Here is a 21,580-nt window from a genome sequence, read left to right on the forward strand (position 1 = left end):
TTAAGCACTCAGCAGTGAAAAACGCCCAACAACATTTTCTGTAATCCCCGGGGGCAAAGGCAAAAAGTGTTCTTACACTTACGTTTGTAATAGAGAACTTCAAAATTTCTTACATATACCTATAAATTATTGTACTTTCTTGAGAGGTTTTTTTCAATTTCATCTGTCAAAAGACCATTACGGTCTCCACCCCCACCCACCTATCCAAACAACCAAGCACAATGACCAGCCAGCTCTCAAATATTCATCAGAGTGGAGAGCCTATGTTTCCTTGAATTGTTTTTCCTTTTGGACTCATCTCTCTCTTGTTTTAGGGAAGACACAAAACTTAACATTTGTCACATATCTTACTTATAAAAATTTGACCCGTGGATCAAAGTATGAAGCTAATATCCAATTATTTCCAATTATTTTTACATCGCCAAATCAAAATTAGAATCAGCTAGGCACTCTGGTACCAACTCTCTGGCTCAAGTGAGCAGACAAATGCACACTATGGTGCAATGAGTTTCTTAAAGAACGTTCTCCTGCCCCTGTACTGGCCATGACTACACCACACCATGTTTTTCTATCTCAGAGAAGGGGTCTTGGAATGGAACAGCACACTGGATGATTCAAGCTGGTTGTCCCCTTTACTGAACAGAGAAATGACAACCGTGGCTAAAATCAGACTTGGGTTTATCACATTTTCAGTTCCATCCTTGTTTCCCATCATATGGATAATTGAGACTTGGCTGTATTCGTCTTAAACTGAAACACAGAATTACTGCTCAAAATGCTCCCACTTATTTAATAAAATGTTTCAACAAAGTTGTTTTTTTGTTTTTTGGTTTTATCTTTTAAAGCCATTCTCTGGTTTGGTGGCAGTAGTTAAGAAACTAAGAAATTGATTTCCTTATACAGTCAGAGCACGTTCAAAAGCCACTGCTCTTAAACATGCTGTACTCTAACTTAGCAGCTCATTGGAAAGCTCTCAGGAATGTCTACTGACACAGACGTGATTTAACCTAAGTACAGTCTTATCTGTCCCTTGTGTTCCGAAAATAGACATGCACAGGCATGGAACCCACTCTGTGTCTCCAAGCTGACACAGGTATCATACGTGTTACCAACTATTTCTGTACTTACTCCAATTTCTATACTTAAATTGAGAAAAAGAAAGAAAAAAGCAACTTACTTTCTCAGAAACTGTAAGGCCACATATCTGCTATCTAAATATCAGAGATTTCTGAATAAATTAATGACTCATTAATATCTGAAATACATATGTATTTGATGTCTCACATCCAGAAATTTCAATTTTTAAAAGGGGAATCAGAAAGTGCTTCGTGGTGTGTTATTGGTAAGTCAGATGGGAAATCAAGTTCTGTCTACAGAATATAAAATACGCTACCGTAAGAGTGATCGCTGCAAGGCCTACAGAATACACCCTCCTGAAAGAAAAACAGTACAGTCTCATGGGAGAACATTCAAAAACTATGCCACATATGTGGTGTATTATAAGGTCCCCAGATAATTAAAACAATAAACATTAAATCTGCTTTTAATAAAATGAGTGATAAGATTTCCCATTATAACATTTCCATGCAGTGGTTAGAAAATGAATTTACCCCAAGACTATAGAATTACCTTTCTCCGTGAATGAATGCAAAATTAACTATGTCTACCTAAGAGCGACTTTACATTTCAAGGTAAGCGAAATGCTCAAAGTGTTATGCTAACACTCCAATGACATTTAAGAGTGATCCCTCTTTCTATTATGTCAAGCTCCTTAGGGGGAGAAGTAATCGATTTTAAATGCACAGTAACATTTAGAAGCTAGACCCAGGGGGTGTGGCCTGAGCCAAAACAAAATCCAGGGAACCCCCCGTGTTTGGCTGACCCATATGCACTGTGTCATCATTGACAAAGTCATAAAATTTGTGGCATACCTCAGACTCTCAAATTACCGGCAGAACATTTGATACAACTGAATTTGTATATTGAGAAGTTACTTTCAAATGTCTCCTTCTAAAATGGAAACATGCTAAAAATGAAAGAAAAAGGCGTAATGTGAAATGATACATACTAAGTCCAAAAGACAGCAACAAGGAAGTGGCACAACCAGAATCGGGGGTTAGTGCTCCTGGGTCTTGCACACAGAAGCATAGGCATCTGAGAGAGCTGTGCACTTCCGGAACGCTAGAGAGAGGAGGGGTAAGTGGAAGAAGGAGTGCATGCCACTGAGATATTGCATATGGACAGTGAGGGCTGAATGCCACGGTGGAGGTGGAGATGGGGACAGATGTCAGGGCAATAGGTAAATACTGCTTGGATGTCCATTATGAAAAATGCCACAGCTAGCAAGAAGGCTGTTAAGAGCCCTCTAACTTTTTCTAAGTGAGTACTTGTTAGTATAAAATCAGCGTCAAATTTTAGTGCAAGAACTGATTAGAAAAGTATTCACATCACTTGAGATATGCCATGTTTTTTAATTAATTATTTAATTATGAAGTCAGTTCCCTCGTATGACGCATCTCCAGAATTCAAGAAGAATAATTAGTACTCAGAACGGGGCACAGTACTCTTCCTGCAGGCTCTTCCTGGAAGTAATCGAGTATAAAATGATTTGGATTGTATGAATCTCAACTGACACGCAATTTTCTACCTTTATTAGGAGTTAGAAAAAAGGGCTATTTCTATTTTTCTACCACATTTCTATTTTACTGTTTATTATGGTAAGTGTGCCAAGCACAGACTTCTGCATCTTTGACTAAGAGATTTAAAATAAAAATTTGCTGACGCTTCCTGCATCACAGATGTTTAACTTCTGCGCCACAAATTAGATGTGGGCATTTTCATGTGGCTACATCAGATTAGAAGGCAGTCGGATGAGTTAATGGGTTAAAAAAAAATAAAAACAGCTAAGCAAACACATATCTCAACTAGGTAAACACTGCATGCGGTGGCTGGAGACAGTGCAGAGAGGATTCAAAATGCACTACAGTTCATTAATATTCTGTTGCACAAATAAAACATGGATCACATCTAATGAATGTTACAAATAACCCTTCTCTTGTAGTCTAATCCATTGTAATGTCTTCTATTATTCAATGCAGACAGAGGCCTTTCTTTAGAAAAAGGCAGCGTGGGGATAAACAAACAGTAAGAGAGGAGAAAAAGACAGCTACACCAAGGCCTGCTGATACATTCTTTCACAATGAGCTGTTAAGATGTTTCCAGCACTGAGGTTTAGTAACTTTAAATATGCAAAAAAAAAAAAAAACAAAAAAAAAAAAACAACAACAACAAAAAACCCTCTTGTCTTCTGACTGCAGTGCAAAATGCAGGGTCTGGGTTTCCACATGAGCTGAAAACAAATGCCATGCATTTAAGACACGTTCCTTCACCTCACACTGCAGTGCTCTGAGGCTGTCAGTACAAACAAATGCTAAAGAGCTATTGGGCGCAGGAAAGCGAGTGCCATGCAGAAAGCATTAAAATATTAAAGACAGACAATACTTACTCCAAGGTCAGCCCCGGAATCTGTAGCCTTTCCCGCTGGGCTTTCATGGTTGTTATATGTTACCACACTGTATTGTAACCAATGCACACATTCCCTGCCAGCGTCCCGGCGATGACAGAGAGCCAAAACGAACCTCTATAAAGGAATGGACTAAGAATCTCTCTAGGGGGAGGGGGATCCTGCAAGTTTGGGTCCTTCCACCTCTAGCCGTAATCAAGAGATGTCAGCCGCCTTCCTCAGGTTAACGGCAGTGCACACAGCACTGATTTCGTTAAGGGAATGAGGCTTTCAGCTCTGCATATCAAGTAATTGGTTTCTGATTTTTTTTTTTTTTTAACAAAGTCGCTCCACTCACAGACCCAGTTTTCACCTCGGTGAGATGAAAAGTCCTTTCATCCTGCGGACTGGAACAAAACAATAAAGCAGCAGCATCGTACTTGTGAAAGAGTTTATCTCGGCAAACCTCAACCATTCCCCATCTCCCAGGGACGCGCTCAGAGAGAATCCGGACACCCTGAGGAAGTTCTCCTTACTCTTTCCTTGGTGGAGTTAACAGAATCACTCATGTGCCACAAGAAAGACATGGGAGAATGGTGCCGAATGAAAACAATTAGATTTTTTTCTATATAAGGCAATCATCAGAAAGAGGAATAAACTAACTGTGTTAATTTGGGGGATGTTGAACTCTGGTGTGAGGCAAAGCCTTGTGTGAACAGGCAAAACCCTACAATGGGAAATACCAAGTGGAAATGCGAGAGATAGGAGCTTGTATTTCTATTTTTGAAAACTGATTGTTAGGAACCTCACAGCGCTACTACACTTGACAAAAGCAATCAGATCCGATTAAGGAAGCAAAGGGAGAACTATGTTTTGGAAGCCTGAAAGTTTCATCTCGTATTTATTCCAGCAACACAATGTTTCGTTCTATCCATAAGTTGGGACTAAGTGTACTTGCATTGTGGTGCAGGAAGAACATAGCTGACTCATTTCTTCTGGTGTATTTTAAAGTGTTTTAAAATTCAGTAACCAGTGGTCTGCCTAGAAGTACTTGATCAAATGAAGTTTTATTTTAGCAAGAATATTCAAGCACTGCTGCTAGCCCAGAGGCACAGCGCAAATCTGTGATCAAACGACTGTGCTCAAGCGGTTACATTTCAAAGTCTATGAAGTCAAATTCCATCCTCACACAGAGGAAGAAAACAACATACAACTAGGGGCAGTACTAGGGTTAGATTCCGGAGTATTTACTCCCTCTCCCAAAGGCCTTCACTGGCAGGGAGGCCATGTGCAGTTGTTCAAGGCTGCACAAAGGTGCTGGGCAAAAAAGTAAGTGAAGGCTAAAGTCCAGCCTGCTTCCTACTTTGCCAAGCCTGCTGCATGGCTCTGGGCAGCTTCTACCCCCTTTTTTTTTTTTTTTTTTTTGCATTTTCACTAAGTTACTCTCAGCTTTGTACCCCTCTAGAGGGTCACCTGTTTCTAATTCTACAAACAAAGGTACATGTGGGCCAGAGAAGGTTCATAAGATATTCCTGGAACCCTTCTCTAACCCCTAACCTACCAACATGGTCTAGGGTGTTTGTTAACTAGGTGACAACTTCTCTTTCTGTGGGGGCTCACACTAAACTAACCAATCCTACCTTTCAGAGGCAACAAATCCATGCTGGGATTACGGTCATTGGCTCATGATCATTGGCAGCCAGACAGAATGTAAATAAGTCATTTAAATTAATATGGAAAGCATAACAATAAGAAACAATAAAGATATAATAGAACACAAAGAAGGGGGGATCAACTCAGGAAAATCAGGGAGAGCGGAAAGGAAGTATGGCACAAGCCAGGTTATGAGAGAGGAAGGAAGGAAGGAAGGAAGGAAGAAGGAAAGGAGGAAGGAGGGAAGGAAGGAAGGAAGGAAGGAAGGAAGGAAGGAAGGAAGGAAGGAAGGGAGGGAGGCAGGCAGGTTGGTTCCACTCTGCCTCCCAAAAAGCTAAATTCTCTAAATTTTTTAATCTCTTAAAGTACCTCATCTTAGGAGACACATTAGAATTTTATTCAACAGACTTCTCTACACAGGTCTTAAGTGAATTTCAGTTCCATATTACCAATGTACCACAAAATATTTTCACTTGAATTTCCGTTTAATACCCTTAATTTAAAATATCCAAACCCAAACTCCCTATCCTCCTGTCCTTGCCAAATAAGTTTCCCTGCAAGGTAAAATATCCTGACTCTTACCATTCTTTCCCCCCTGAACCATGCTGATCCAAGGGTCCTATCCAGGCTGGATCATTATAATTTCCTTGTGACTGATCTCTCCACTTCCTCCTTGACATTCTCTACACTTTGTTGGCTACACAGATTCTAGAGTGATCTTTTCCAGAATATCACTCCCGTGTTGAAAACCCTCCAAGAGTTTCAATCTCATTCTGTGTAAAAGCTAAAAACCTAGCAAACATGGCCCAAACCTCAAAAAACCAAGCATCAATAGTTGTGACAATGGCAACATATTAGAACATACCCAGTGTTTAAGGGCCATGAGTTCAAGGGAGGAAGGTGGGAAGGAGGGAGGAAGGAACCAGCCAGCCTGGGCCCCTTTTAGAAGATGCTAGGGAACTACCCCATTAATTCTGAAAGCTGGAAAAGGGAAAAACCAACCACTTATCTTGATTTCCCTATGAACTGCACCTCACAGATGAAAAAATGATTCTTTATATAAATATTCCAACTGGTAAATAAAGAAGGAGTGCTACAATTAGAGTATCATCATTTCTCAAACCCTAATAAGTCAGTGGATTGTGGTCATGATCATGATGTGACCATAGCATCATAGAGAGGCAAGTGGTTGTTCTATGCCTCTTGGTGCAACATAGGCGAAGCAGTCTTACTAAAAAAGCCACACGACCCGGATATAATCAAGCCACTACATCAAAGCATCAATTTACAGTATATATAGGGACAAAGAGAAGTGATCAGCAAAACAGCTAGCCTGGGAAAAGCAAAAACCACAACACAGGACCTGGTATCTTAAACCAAAATGCTCAATGCGGGGAGTGAAGGAGACAGAGGGGTTAAACGAGACTAAAGAGACAAATCAATGAATTGCAACATATGAACTTGTGTGTCCTGACACCAAACAAACACATAATCAAATACCTGGAAATACTCAGTGTAACAGACACACACACTGACTGGATATGCGGTAATATTATTTTAAGAATAATATCAGAGGGTGGCACCTGGGTGGCTCAGTCGGTTAAGCATCCAACTCTTGGGTGTGGATTCAGTTCATGATCTCATGGTTTGTGAGTCTGAGCCCCTCAGCCTGCTTGGGATTCTCTCTGTCCGTCCCTCCCCTGCTCGCTCGCTCTCTCAAAATAAATAAACAAACTTAAAACAATTTTTAAAAAGAATAATACTGGAATCAGGACCACTTTTAGCTTCCTAACTTTTAGAGATACATATAAAAATATTCACAGGTAAAATAAAGTGTCTATGCTCCGCTTCAAAATAATCCGGGGATGGAGAGTAATATACCATGTTGTATCTAATATTACTATTTATTAGATACACAGTAATCTAATATTAACATTTATTAAACCTGGATAATGGGTATGTGAAGGGTTCAGTATACCGTTCTCTGTAGTACACGTCTGAAATTTTGTTTGTTAAAAACATTGAAGCGTTCTTACCATGCCTACAAAGTTTCACAGGGCATACCCACACCCACCCTCCCTGGCCTCCTTCCCTGCAACTCCTTTGTTTCTCACTGTCCTTCCGTACACCAAACCCATTTCTATCTCATGGCCTCTGCGTTTACTTCTCCTTCTGCCTCCAACTCTTTTTCCCTGACATGTCCAAATATCCTACTCCTGAATGTCTTTTACAACCCCCCCGAGGAGGCTTTTTAAATTCCAAGACCCACCACCACCCTCCCCCGCCCCATCTACTGTTTCCTTCTCATCCTGATATATTTTTCTCCTCAACATCTATCACTGGACATATTTTTATATTCATTTATTGTCTCTCCCCTATAAAAATGTGGGCTCCAAGAAGGTGTGTTGCAACTCCAGTGTCAACAGCAGTCCATACAAATATTCAATAAATATCTGCTAAAATTTCAAACTACACTACAAAGCTATAGTAATTAAAACAGTAGGGTACTGGCCCCAAAACAGACACCTAGATTAATGGAAAAGAATAGAGAGCTAGGAAATCAACCCATACTTATATGGTCAATTAATCTAAGACAAAAGGGGCAAGAATATACAACAGGGAAAAGGCAGTCCCTTCAACAAATGGCGCTGGGAAAACTGGACAGCTCCATGCAAAAGAATGAAACTGGACCACTTTCTACTTCCATACACAAAAATAAATTCAAAATTAAAGACCTAACTATGAGACCTGAAACCGTAAAACTCCCAGAAGAAAACGTAGGTAGTAATTTCTTTGACGTTGGCCTTGGCAACACTTTTCTAGATATATCTCCTCTGGCCAGGGCCACAAAAGCAAAATTAAACAATTGTGATTATACCAAAGTAAGGAGCTTCTGGACAGTGAAAGAAACCATCAACAAAATGAAAAGGCAACCTACCGATGGGAGAAGATACTTGCAAATGACCTCTCCCATAAGGTGAAAGAACTCATACAACTCATGCAACAAATAATCCGTTTAAAAGCAGGCAGAGGACCTCAATAGATATTTTTCCCAAGAAGACATAGAGATGGCCAACAGACACCTGGAAAGGTGCTGAACATCATGAGGTAGATACCAATCAAAACCACAATGGGATTATCACCTCACACCTGCCAGGATAGCGAAAATAAAAAACACAAGAATAAGTGTTGGCAAGGATGTGGAAAAAAAGGAACCCTCACGCCCAGCTGGTAGGAATGCAAGTGGGTCCAATGACTGTGGAAAACAGCATGGAGGTTTTCCTAAAAAATTGAAAACAGAATTACTATAGGATCCAATAATTCCACTAATGGCTATTTATCGAAAGAAAATGAAAACACCACTTCAAAAAGACATACATGCCCTTTTGTTTAGTGTAGCATTATTTCTAATAGCTATGGTATAGAAGCAATCTAAGCGTCCATCAATACACTGATAAAGAGGATGCACTGTGTAAATATGTGTTATACACACGTATATGTACATATATACACATATACATACACAGCCTTTTCATTTTGTTGATGGTTTCTTTCACTGTCCAGAAGCTTCTTATTTTGGTATAACTGCAATTGTTTAACTTTGCTTTTGTTGCCCTGGCCTGAGGAGATATATCTAGAAAAGTGCTGCCAAGGCCAAGGTCAAAGAGATTACTGCCTCCGTTTTCTTCTGGGAGTTTTACGATTTCAGGTCTCGTATTTATGTGTGTACATATGCACACACAGTGGAATATTACTAAGCCACAAGAAGAATGAGATTTTGCCATTTTCAACAATATGGATTGGCCTAGAGGGTACGTGAGATAAGAGAAAGACAAATACTATATGATTTCACTCACATGGGGAATTTAAGAAATAAATGAACAAACAAGTAAGAGAAAAACAAAAAAACGAGAATCTTAAACACAGAGAACTGGTGACTGCCAAAGAGGAGGTGGGGGTGGGGGTGGGTAAAACAGATAAGGGGATTAAGAGCACACTTATCTTGACAGTGCATAATGTACCGAATTGGTTAATCAGTATACTATACATCTGAAACTAATATCATACTGCAAGTTAATTATACATCAATAAAAAAAAAAAAAAAAAAGGAGGGGGGCGCCTGGGTGGCTCAGTCGGTTGGGCGTGTGACTTCGGTTCAGGCCATGGTCTTGGCGGTTTGTGGGTTCAGGACACACGTCGGGTTCTGTGCTGACAGCTCAGAGCCTGGGGTCTGCTTCGCATTCTGTGTCTTCCCCTCTCTCTGCCCCTCCCCTGCTCATGCTCTGTCTCTGTCTCTCAATAATAAACAGATGTTAAAGGAATTTTTTTTTAAAAAAAGAAAAAAAATCTGCAGAAAGATGAATGAATGACCCTCCCTATATTGGTGAAACTACCGACTGAGGACACTCGCCCTCCCTTCTCTTATAACTATAGCTCTCCACAGTATTAGACAACTGAACTGTGTCTGCAGCTCAGAGAGCGGCATCCAAGAACCTGGAGAATCAGGATGTGTTCAGTTACTACATACAGACCCAGAAAGGCCCCTGCCGGCTGGAAGGCAGAGACCCAGGACCAGCTGCACACACACGCGCACACAGGAGGAACCTACAGTAACACTAGAGTCTCGTGCAATGTGGTGGTGGGAGGTGAGGAGGACACTGTTCTAAATCTTACTGGTATAACTGAGAAGACATATGCACAAGGCTGAAGCTAAGCAGCTTTCTACAGTTACAGGGAGGGAACACCACTGTCTCCTTAATGGTGGAAGTCTAGATTTTGCACAAATGCACTGACATGGCTTAAGGCTAGGTCCTTCTACGTAAACTCTACAACAGTGGTTCCCAACCAGAGATGGAAATGTCTGGAGACATATTTGGTTGTAACAACTGGAGAGAAGGGGGTCGCAGCTACTGGCGTCTTGTGTGCAGAGGCCAAGGTTGTTGCTAAACATCGTACAATGCACATACAGCCCTCACAATCCAGAATTAACCAACCACAAATCAATAGTGCAGCTCTAGAAACTCTGCTATAAAGTTAAGGGCCAATTTCTGCAGGACGCACAGCATCATCAACCAGTTTTAAACATTCTGGTTCTGATTTCATTACACTTCGCCTAAGGAAAAAAAAATGCTGTATTATTGTTTCATTTTTTATTCCCTATTTCTTCTCTCAGCAATATTACCAATGTAAGCATATGTATATGCTTCTGTCCTGTTTTCAGGGGGAAAGACTTTTTATAGCTAGAGCCCCAGAAGTATCTGTAAGTCACAGAAACCTAATTAACAGTGTCTCCAGGCCACACCCGACCAGAAACCTAGATAGGGAATTTTGCAAAGCAAGGTGGACATAATCCTGAGGCCAGAGCGTCTTTTTCTATATATGTTCAATTATTTACACGTTCTAAAAGCTGTGCATGGTTGAGGAGAACTTTCAGAAAAGGTGCATGTGTATTTTTTTTTTAATGTTCATTTTTGAGAGAGAGAGAGAGAGAGAGTGCGAATAGAGGAGGGGCAGAGAGAGATGGGGATAGAGAATCCAAAGCAGGCTCTGTGCTGACAGCAGAGAGCCCGATGAGGGGCTTGAACTCATGAACCACAAGATGATGACCTGAGCCCAAGTGGGATGCTTAACCGACTGAGCCATCAAGGTGCCCCTGTGTCATCTTCTTTTATCACTCACATAATCCAGTAAAAATCACGTTATGAACAATTTCACTCTCTCATTTCTGCTATCATTCATTTCACGCATTTCACTCAGCAGTCGGTGTTGTAAGCATACCAGATACAGGAGCAGGTAAGACAGAAACCCACCTGTGGAATCCTCTTAAGTTGGGTAAACAAAGTAAGCACATAAATAAGATTGTTTCTGATAAGGACAGGTGCTGTGCAGGTGCCATCATAGGTGACAGGACAGTCAGTGACTCTGGAAGTAGATAGTGCCTTCAGGTCAGGGTGGGGAAATCATAGTGATGCAGGAGCTTCAAAGGGAGAATGAAAAATGGGGCTCAGTCAGCTGAGCGTCGGACTTCGGCTCAGGTCATGATCTCATAGTCTGTGGGTTCAAGCCCCATGTTGGGCTCTGTGCTGACAGCTCAGAGCCCGACGCGGGGCTCGAACTCACGGACCGCGAGATCATGACCTGGCTGAAGTTGGACGCTTAACCGACTGCGCCACCCAGGCGCCCCAAGGATGAAGAGTTTCAACACAGCACCACAGGCAGGGAGAAGAGCAAGTGCAAAGCCTCTGAAGCTGGGTCAAGGCTAGGTCATTTAATGGCCACGAAGAAGGTCATATGTCTGATAGGCAGAAATGGAACACATTTTTATTAAGCGTTTATATAAACCATGGCATTATAGGGGATGCAGAGATGAATCACTGGTAAGTTTGGTTCTTAGGAATAATATTCTTTGGTGAAGCGGGGGGAAGGATAGAATAAAAGTTTAAGGAGGAACCAGTTTTATGTTCTGCGTGCCAAGGAGATGAAGAGTCAGGTTTCAATGTTATGGCTATCTTTAAGAAGTGGAATTAACTTTTCAAGCAGGCCTTTGCGAGATGCAGCCAAATGGCGTCTAAGGATTCTCCATCACTTCACAGAGCAACTTCAGAGAGTAAAATGAAGGTGTCTGCGTGTATTCATTCACTGAAGACAAGAGATTCAATGCCTCCTATGGGTGTGATATTAGTGAAGCAAGGTGACTTAGGAGAGGATCGTGTCTCAGAGGGGCACAATGACTGAAGATCAGGACAGAAGCATCTTCCACTCCCTGTCCCTTTTCTCTCTCCTGCCCTCTCCTGTTCTTCCTTTCCCGCAAAATAAGACCCTTTCTTACAGTTTATCACTGTCATCTACATAGTTTGTTCAACTTACCTTAAGACATAAAAGGTACTGAGGGATGCTTGGGTGGCTTAGTCGTTTAAGCATCTGGCTCTTGATTTTGACTCAGGTCATGATCTCACAGTTCGTGAGTGTGAACCCTACATCTGGCTCTGCACTGACAGCATGGAGCCTGCTTGGGATTCTATCTCTCTCTCTGCCCCCATTCCCACTTGCTCTCTCACTCTCTCTCAAAATAAATCAACTTTTTTTTTTTTTTTTTTTTTTTTTTAAAGAAAGGGTCTTCAGGGGTGCCTGGGTGGCTCAGTTGGTTGAGCGTCCAACTTCGGCTCAGGTCATGATCTCACAGCTCGTGAGTTCGAGCCCCGCGTCGGGCTCTGTGCTGACAGCTCGGAGCCTGCTTCTGCTTCTGTGTCTCCCTCTCTCTCTGCCCCAACCCACTCGCACTCTGTCTCTGTCTCTCTCAAAAATAAATAAACATTAAAGAAATTTTTTTTTAAATAAAGAAAGGGGCTTCTGAGGTACAAATCATGTTCTGTTTCTTGACCTGAGTGCTGGTTACATGGATGTGCACAGTTTGTGAAAATCCCTCAAACTTGTGAATATGGGGATTCCTACAAGTCTCAAGCTGCATCTTTCATAAAAGCAAAAAATCTATTTTAGAGGTTTTACAGCTTTCTCACACACTTTTCAAACATACTCCCTCTTTTTAGAAAGTTATTTATACCGTGCTGCATTCCACACAGGATTTGAGGCAATACATAAGAAGGCACACATACACTACTAAATAGCCATTTAATAAAGTAACAAATGAAGCCAAGTAAAAAAAAAAAAAACAAAATTAAATCAGAACCAGAAAAAAATAGAAAATGGAATAAAATGACAAATCCAGGGGAAAATATGCAGAAAATACAGCATCCTTAGGTACAGGGGTAAATTTTACAGAGCTACCTGAGACCAAAATAATTAATTACTTGCCTCACATTACGCGTTTACTAAGTGACTGAGGCAGGATTGTAAATCAGATTTTCTGACTCCCACTACTTCATTTTATTACAGTGCACCATCCTTTTCCAGAACATAAAGTACAGACATTGAGTTATTTGACCAAATGATTCCAGGAACATTTTTCTAGGTAATATACTCAACAAATTTGATTCACACCAAAATCTGATTTCAATGGCATTTTAGGAAACAGATTGCATCAGGTTAGATACATGTTAGACACATAACCCAAAAGGTAAGCTGGAGGTACTCATTAAAAAACTCCGTCAAAAGTGGACAACACACAGAAATATTAAGTTAAATTACACAGGACTTGGGAAAAAGCTTCACAAACTATAAAGCACTTCCCAGAGGAGGTAACTGACAAAAAAAGTTTTTCTATTTCCATAGTCAGCAGCACCATGATTATCTCCTGCTTGGACGGATCATCAGTGGTATGGAAAATTGCCCTACCCTCAATATTTTCCATTTTTGTTAACTGCTTAAATATATGTGGCCTGAAGAACTTTATCTTCCTCAGAGAAAGGCCCTCTTTAATAGGCCATCCTAACGATGGCTGATTTTTAAATTTTTTTTTTAATTTTCAAGTTGTGAATTATACAATTAAATACTTTTCTTAAGTGAAGTTCTGTGAGATTTTCATAAATAGATGCAAAAATCTCTCCACTTCCAGGATTCTGGCTGACCACTGAAGGCGGAGTGGTATCTATTTCACGCTCATTCTCCATGCACTAGCCTAACTGTGTCCTTCACAGCAGACTCACATTCTGAATCCTTAATTTAAGAGACATCTATGGTGTGGACTGAGGATGAGAAATGTCCCTTTTCCCCTTCAAAGAGAAAAAAGGCAAGAAATCAGACAACATTTCTGAGTCTAGGACAGGAAAAGATTTCTTCATTGATCCAGAGACAGGATCTTAAGAAGAAGCCACAGCAAAGGATTTCTTTTTTTAAAATCTGGGACCAAGAGCGGGCAGGTGAGTCAGAATTACAGACGCCTAAAAGAGGTAATGTGAAGATTCACAAGTAAAAATCTTACCTTTTAACTAGGAAGGGGAGAATGGTAACTTTGAATTAAAAAAAAATATGAAAACATTTTTTTAATGTGTATTTAGTTTTGAGAGAGAGCGACAGAATACAAGTGGGGAAGGGCCAGAGAAGAAGGGAGACACAGAATCCAAAGCAGGCTCCAAGCTCCAAGCTCTCAGCACAGAGCCTGATGAGGGGCTCAAACTTATGAACAGTGAGATCATGACCTGAGTCGAAGTCAGATGCTTAACTGACTCAGCCATCCAGGCAGGGAGGATGGTAAATTTAAAGCAGTCAAAAAAAAATTCAGATGATCAGCAGCCAGTTTTAAACATAAAAAAAAAGCTATATACAAGAGCTTAGCTAAGTTCTTTTATGGAAACCTTATCATCAACATTTATGGACATTAAGTTTTGAAACCTGGGGAAGACAAGGTATAAAGAAACGGCACAAATGGGTGCATCATCAGTGAAGGTCACTATATTCTTCTTTTACAAATGCTCATCTTTCTGAAATTTCTTTCCCTGATATATCTTGCAAATTCCAAGTCAAATACACTGTTTGGTTATAAAACATTATGGCGATCTGAGAATCCATTAGAGATGACCCATATGTGTGTGCTTCTCTGCTTTTTAAACTCATGCTAACAGAAAAGCTAAATAAATAAATAAATAAATAAATCACAAAATCATGTAAACAAAGTACCAGAATTACATGAATGGCTGCAATGCATGCTATGGAGACTATCAGAGCAAAGAAATGTTACTTCTTTTTTCCCCCCCCTCTAAATTTTTTTGTTTTGAGTTTTTAGTTATTTATTTGAGGAAGACAGAGACAGCATGAGTGGGGGAGGGGCAGAGAGTGAAGGAGAGAGGGAGAATCCCAAACAGGCTCTGAGCTTCCAGCACAGAGCCCAACATGGGGCTCGAGCTCACAAAACCATGAGATCGTGACCTGCGCCAAAACCAAGAGCCTGACGCTCAACCGACAGAGCCACCCAGGTCCCCCAGAAATGTTATTTCTTTATATCACATGTTTGGTAACTATCATTCCTTTAACTGACATTTATAGAATACCTACTACAGTCAAAATACCACAATAAAGAAAATTAATATTTCTTAGCTTTATTATAAAATGTTTTCTTGGTTTAAAAATAGAATTTTTCAGAAAAGATATTATTGGCTATATTCTGGGGAAGAGAGGGAGGTAGGGACATTTGGTCCAAACTTATTTGCCTTAACAACAATCTCTTTTTTTTTTCAACTTTTCTCCCCAATGTTTATTTTTGAGAGAGTGCGCGGTGGGGTATAGGCAGAGAGAGAGGGGGACAGAGAATCTAGAACAAGCTCTATGATGTTAGCGCAAAGCCTGATGCGGGGCTCGAACCCACTAACGTGAGCCAAAGTTGGGACACTCAACCGACTGAGTCACCCAGGCACCCAACAACAGTCTTTAAATTGATTTTCATCCTGATATCCCAAATTCTACCAAGCAGTAAAAGGGATCAACTACAAGACTGGAAAGACAGGTTTGCTTTGCCATCACATCTGCTTGAATTTAGGCATTTTGTGTCTGCGAAAGAGAAAATTAGGCCTTACCCCTATTTTGATTGGTCAAGCAATGCCAAGAAATTTCTCTGTTGTTGTTAATGTGGCATTTTCACATCTTTGCCAATGTATACCTTGTAAGGTTTTTAAGAAGAGTGTATCTGGTCTCATCTCCCTCATTGTCACTATTTCCTCCCAACTTGTAAGAGCTGTACCCCAAGTACAATCAAACTTGACCTGTCTGGCACTGTGAACGCAAAAAGTAAAACTAAAAAGAGATTAAAGTTCAAAGCACAAATTTACTTTTTGGAAACATGAAAATCCTTCTCCGATTCCCTTATCTTCCAGAAAGAGCTAAATAATAGTCTAATGTCTCAATGCAAATACAGCACCTTTTTTAGGACCATTAGGAATTGCTGAAATCAGCATCTTACAAAATGTCAAGAGCAAACACCTTTGCAAGAATATCAAGTGGTCACTGAGGTTGATGTGGAAATGGGTCACCTGAAAGCACAAAATATACATTCTATAAAAATATGCTCAAAAGTGTTTTGTAAACTATTTATTTTATCCTGAGCAGAACTTGAATTTTAAAAATTTGTAACATTTGGGTTGTTCATTACCTTCTAATTGTTTTTCTTTTAGCTAATATTTAGGAGAATATTATTTCAAAAACTCCTGAAAACATTATTAATTTCTAGTATTACACTAAAAGCTTAACATTTGTTTCTATTTCATACACTTTCAAGTACTGGTATTCTTATTCCCATTTTATAAGTGAGGAAAGGGAGGTGGAAAGGGAGTAATTAAATTGTCCAAGGTTACCCAGCTAGGAAGAGTAGAGAACCTTTAACAGTATGCTCTGGATAATTTGCTGAGATTGCTTTCTGTAGCCTAATGGAGGATTGATTTGACGAATGTCTTTTTTTTTTAATTTTTTTTTTTAACATTTATTTACTTTTGAGAGAGAGACAGAATACAAGTGGGGGAGGGGCAGAGAGAGAGGGAGACACAGAATCTGAAGCAGGCTTCAGGCTCTGAGCTGTCAGCACAAAGCCCGAAGCGGGGCTCGAACCCACCAACAGCGAGATCATGACCTGAGCCAGTCAGAAACTTAACCAACTGAGCCACCCAGGTGCCCCTTGACAAATGTTCCTTAAGTATTGGAAGGTGCGATGGAAATATATATCTATATTTATAGCATATAACATTCAATACAGATTCATTCAGATCCTAATTAGCTTTATTTTTATTTACTTCACCTAAAACTGACAATATTGTGTTAAAATGTGTACTCCCTTCCAAAAAACAATACCTCCTATAACAGTATATGGAGCATTTTTGGCTTTCAGGATCGTTGAAGGATGTCACTTGTTTCTGAAATGGTATACTCATGGAAGGGTGTCACAGCATCTTACTTGTCTCCTAGCACATACTCTGTCACACAGTAGTTACTCAAAGTGTGTGGATTTGAATGCAGACTTTTCCTGTTCCAAAATAATTATCTTCATTCTCTAGTGGTACATTTGTTTCTAACCCCCATTTTTCCCATATTAAACCATTTACCACAATATTCATTGTTCATCCCCAATATTATTCCCCTTAATATGGGTTATTATCTATAAACACATTATACATTTTGAATTATCCCATTTGGCTTTCTGGGTAACATCTAAAGTTTATTCCTTGGTTAGCACTTTAAAATTTAAGTAAACATGAAGGATCAATGATTTCAACTGCTTGAAATCTCTACGATCAAACAGAACTGCAAATTTTATCCTAGAACAAAATGCCTTTCTTCTACTTTACTAAATTAAAATATTTAACTCAACTCAAATCTCACTTGTGCTAGTGACCTCCCAATCTAAATTAGAGCCACCGTGATCCTCACCTAGAACATTCTGCTCCTTTCCTTCAGAACATCTATTAACCATCAGGATACATTTTTAAATAAAATGTATTAATATAAACCACATGAGAGCAGGGGTCATGCCTTTTCTGTTCACTATTTTATACAAAATGCTTGACTACACATAGGAGGCCTTCAATAAATGCACAACAAAGAGTTAATTATTACTTGACAAAATTATTACAAGTATAGTCACAGTGGGGGAAGGCATCAAATTGAACTGAGGGATTCTTTCTAGAAGGCTTAGTTACCTCCTTAGTTGGAGGAATCAGGATCACTCCAGGCTACCGTGACAAGTCCAACATACCACACTGTACTCAACTCCATTCCAGCCACTGATACATCAGGCATCATATACAAAAAGCAACCAGTAACCCTGTGGCCTGGACACTGCTTTCGGGGGAAAGCTGAGAGCTACCTTGGTAAACAGAGAGAGGCTCAAGGGCTTTGCTCTGCCTGTACCAGGAATGGAGAGGGGGTGGAGCCAGCAAAAAGGCTTTGGATGTCAGCAGGTGGGAAAGAAGAAGTATAAGATGACAAATGTTGATAACTGGTCATCATACCAAACAGCTGACAATTACTCAAGAGAAACTACGGGGGAGTCTACACAGAGAGTTTGTAAGTGAACACCAGTAAGGCCTTACTTACCCTTTTCCTAAAAAACCTACAACCTGGAATCACACTGTAAGTATCTCTTACCATCCCCACATTCCAACAGAACTTAGTCTTTGGCTCCTTGACAAATACTCCAATTCGGAACACGACATGGGTTCTCACCTTTGCCTTCCCTTTTCTGTCTGCTCAGCCCACTTGGGAACTCAGTCTCCGAGCATTTTATAAGTGCTGTATGCCAGTGGTCTCCTCCAGGAGCTCACCCCCTTCTTTACAGACGTGGGACTCAGAATGGCATGTGACCTGTGACACTTGCTTTGTGGATAAGAGGGACAGTCACTTCATAAGAGAGGCCTGTCCTCCAGATATTCGATTTTCCTTTGTATCTTGCAGGGGAAAGAAAAAGCAAATACCCCACATTGCCCAAGGTAATGAAATAAGCGTTCATGTATTTCTACCAATTTCATTCAATTCCAAGCGCCCTCCACACATCAGAGGCCAAAGCCTCCCCAACAGCAGGATTCTTGAGACTCAGCATTACAACATGAATGGACCCATGAACTCAAATCCAAATGAGAATTCAACTCTCTCTTACTGCAGGACCCAACCGGGCTGGGTAACACGCACAAGCTTTAAGGGTTATTCTGTCTCCTGCCATAGAAAAGGCTCTGCAGGATGGGCAGCGATTATGGCAGAGAAGAGCCTGTCCCGTGGAAGTGTCAGTACAATAATTCTTCCAGAGAGAAAAGACTGCAGGGTAAAGCGGTCTTGAGCAATGAAGTGAGTGTGAGGCTAACTTCCAATATCTAGATGGTGGAGGAGAAAGCTTAAAATACTTGATGTCCCTAAGTAATCAGAGAACAGTGTTAACCCATTCCCTGGTGATTTCTGTAAAAGTACAGGCTTGAAATTCGATGTGCTTTATGAGAAAACGTAGAGGAGAGAAATGTTCATACATTTTTCTTTATGTGGAGATGCACACAGTATGGGAATTAAAAGAAAAGCTGTATTCCTTTATATCAATGTTCCCATGACACGTCAGCATCAGGCAGAAACTCAGGGCTGGTCCAGACCCTACAGGGACCATAAAAGTCACCCAGAAAAAAATATATCCATTTTCCAGGGTCCTACTTCTTCTAGGGCAGAAACAACAATAAAGAATTCAGAGGTGAAAAGAATTAGTACATCATAAAAAATAGGGAAGAAAAATAAAATACTCTCCCACTGACTGTCCCTAAGAGAATTTACTCACACACTTAAATTTATGCAGCAAGTTACCAGGAGCCTCATAAATACTGAACCCATAATCAAACTGTAATCATTCATTTTATTTACATTTCATTAGGGGGCACTAAGGTAATGATCTTCGAAAGATTTTACTTGCAGCCAAGGAAGAGGAAGTGGATATCCTAAAGGAGGGGGGGCGGGGAATAAAAAGGGGATGTCATTTGTCCCAAGGGCACAGAATTCTTAAAAACAATCTGTTTAAAAAGTTACCACGTGCTTTTTATATTTTCCCACTCATAATTGCATCCTCAATTATTTTGACTCCACGTGTTACTTGAGAGGTAAGACCTGAATCTATCTGACGGAGGAATTTAGATTGAACTTGGAACATTACATGAGAAACAAACAAACTTCCATGAAATAGAGGCCTGCATCAGTAATTTCTTATACACCCGGCATATTCACCGTATATATTACCGCTTGTCATTTACTGTTGGCAATGCATGACAAGCTTTCAGGCACTTGCAAAGCAATTTGAATAGCTGCACCAAAGGGCAAGAGCGGCAATACACTGAATAAAACATCCAATGCCTGCATCATGCCTTTGAAGGCTGTCAGCCATACACGTTGAAGAACCTGAAATGAAGATCAAAAGGGAACAGAATTCATTTATTTATTTATTTTACCAGAGGTGGTGAAGGCAAAGAAGGTAAGACTGAGGATCTAAAAAAAAAAAAAAAAAAGTTCACATTTAGGCAAACATGGCTACTTTGTTCCCCGGATTCATCAGGCTGGATGATTTCATCCCAGGTCACAAGGCAGGAATGATGCTGGGGTAGGAAACGAAGCATCAGCAACAAAAAGTTCAAGAGAAAGAAAACCCGGCCTGCCTTCCTTTCCCTCCCCAGCCTCCTTCACTCTGACCTTCCTCACCTACAGCTCCTCCTGTATTCCAGTCATGAACATCACCTCAATTCTCTTGCACACATCAGCCTGAGCGTGGCTCCCTCTTCCTGTGGGGATTCCCTGGGAACCGTTCACGTCTCCCCTCTTTTCTCAAGCTCGTTGTAAAGACAGGAAGAACGTGATGGAACTCAAGATGGGCAGGTGAAGAGGAGAGGCTGCCTGATTTTTAAACTATGCTACCTAACATGTGGATGTTAGTCAGAGATAAGCCTCATAAGCTAGCTTTTTGTACAGACTTAAAAGAACATGGTGAAAGAAAACTAGCTGAGGGATAAAAATAATAGGGCACCTGGGTGGCTCAGTGGGTTGAGTGTCTGACTTCAACTCAGGTCATGATCTCACAGTTCCTGAGTTCGAGTCTCACATCAGGCTCAGTGATCTAAGCACAGAGCCCACTTTGGATCCTCTGTCCCCCTCTCTCTGCCCCTCCCCTGTTAATGCTCTCTCTCCTTCTCAAAAATGAATAAACAGGGGTGCCTGGGTGGCTCAGTTGGTTACGCATCCGACTTTGGCTCAGGTCATGATCTCACGGTCTGTGGGTTCAAGCCCCACGTCGGGCTCTGTGCTGACAGATCAGAGCCTGGAGCCTGCGTCAGATTCTGCATCTCTCTCTCTCTCTGCCCCTCCCCTGCTCATGCTCTGTCTCTCTCTGTCTCAAAAATAAAAACATTAAGAAAATGAATAAACAAACAAAAAGAAAGAAACAAATAATTGTCAAATACTTTCACACACAACTTACTGTGCAAGTTTAATGGCACTGTTTAAAAACTTGCTATCACTATGTAACTGATTCGGTATAAAAGGTAATTCAGCTACTAAGATTCTGTATATGACATAATCACTTAATCGATAAACTAAATGTGATCCTAATTTCTCCAAGCTGGAAGCTTTTCCTACAGCATAGGGGCAGCACCTGCTCATGTCCTCCCCGGCGTGGCCCAGGGCCCGGGGGACTTCCGTCTCCGAGGAGTGGTCCCACACAAGACAGCCACAGCAGCCGCACACTGCCAGGAACTTTGACTGCCTCCAGGGGACTCAGGGATTAGGACCTAAGGAGTGCCGGACTGCTCTGATGAGAACCTCCGGGAGAGTACGTGGTAAGCTGGATTCTGTGATTTGGCCTGGGAACTCACCACCATTTATAGCCACCATTTCCCTGGGGAAATGTGTTTATTGGTTTTCGACAACCCCTCTACATTTGAACAGTTGAAAAGCAGCTCATTTGAAAACTCGTGGCTGTTTATTAAAAACAAACAAACAAACAAACAACGAAAAATGAGATTCTCAGTCACTCAG

General features: G+C 40.7%; 1 protein-coding gene across 10 annotated transcripts in view; it reads right to left on the reverse strand.

Moving 5' to 3' along the window:
- The window catches only part of MAST4 (microtubule associated serine/threonine kinase family member 4), a 570,307-nt gene that overhangs the window by 210,874 nt on the left and 337,853 nt on the right, over positions 1 to 21,580 (reverse strand). The window contains exon 1 of one of the 10 annotated variants that reach the window (XM_040451723.1): positions 3,506 to 4,072. The exons of 8 other annotated variants lie outside the window; for them this stretch is intronic. In XM_040451723.1, the coding sequence (XP_040307657.1) occupies positions 3,506 to 3,552 (47 nt within the window). In that variant the 5' untranslated portion in view covers positions 3,553 to 4,072. Of the gene's footprint in view, positions 1 to 3,505; positions 4,073 to 21,580 lie in introns of those variants that run through there. One more of the 10 variants, XM_040451757.1, reaches the window with a different exon arrangement.

Source organism: Herpailurus yagouaroundi, unplaced genomic scaffold, assembly GCF_014898765.1.
Source record: "Herpailurus yagouaroundi ecotype Mexico unplaced genomic scaffold, PumYag 29, whole genome shotgun sequence".
Lineage (NCBI taxonomy): Eukaryota > Metazoa > Chordata > Mammalia > Carnivora > Felidae > Herpailurus > Herpailurus yagouaroundi.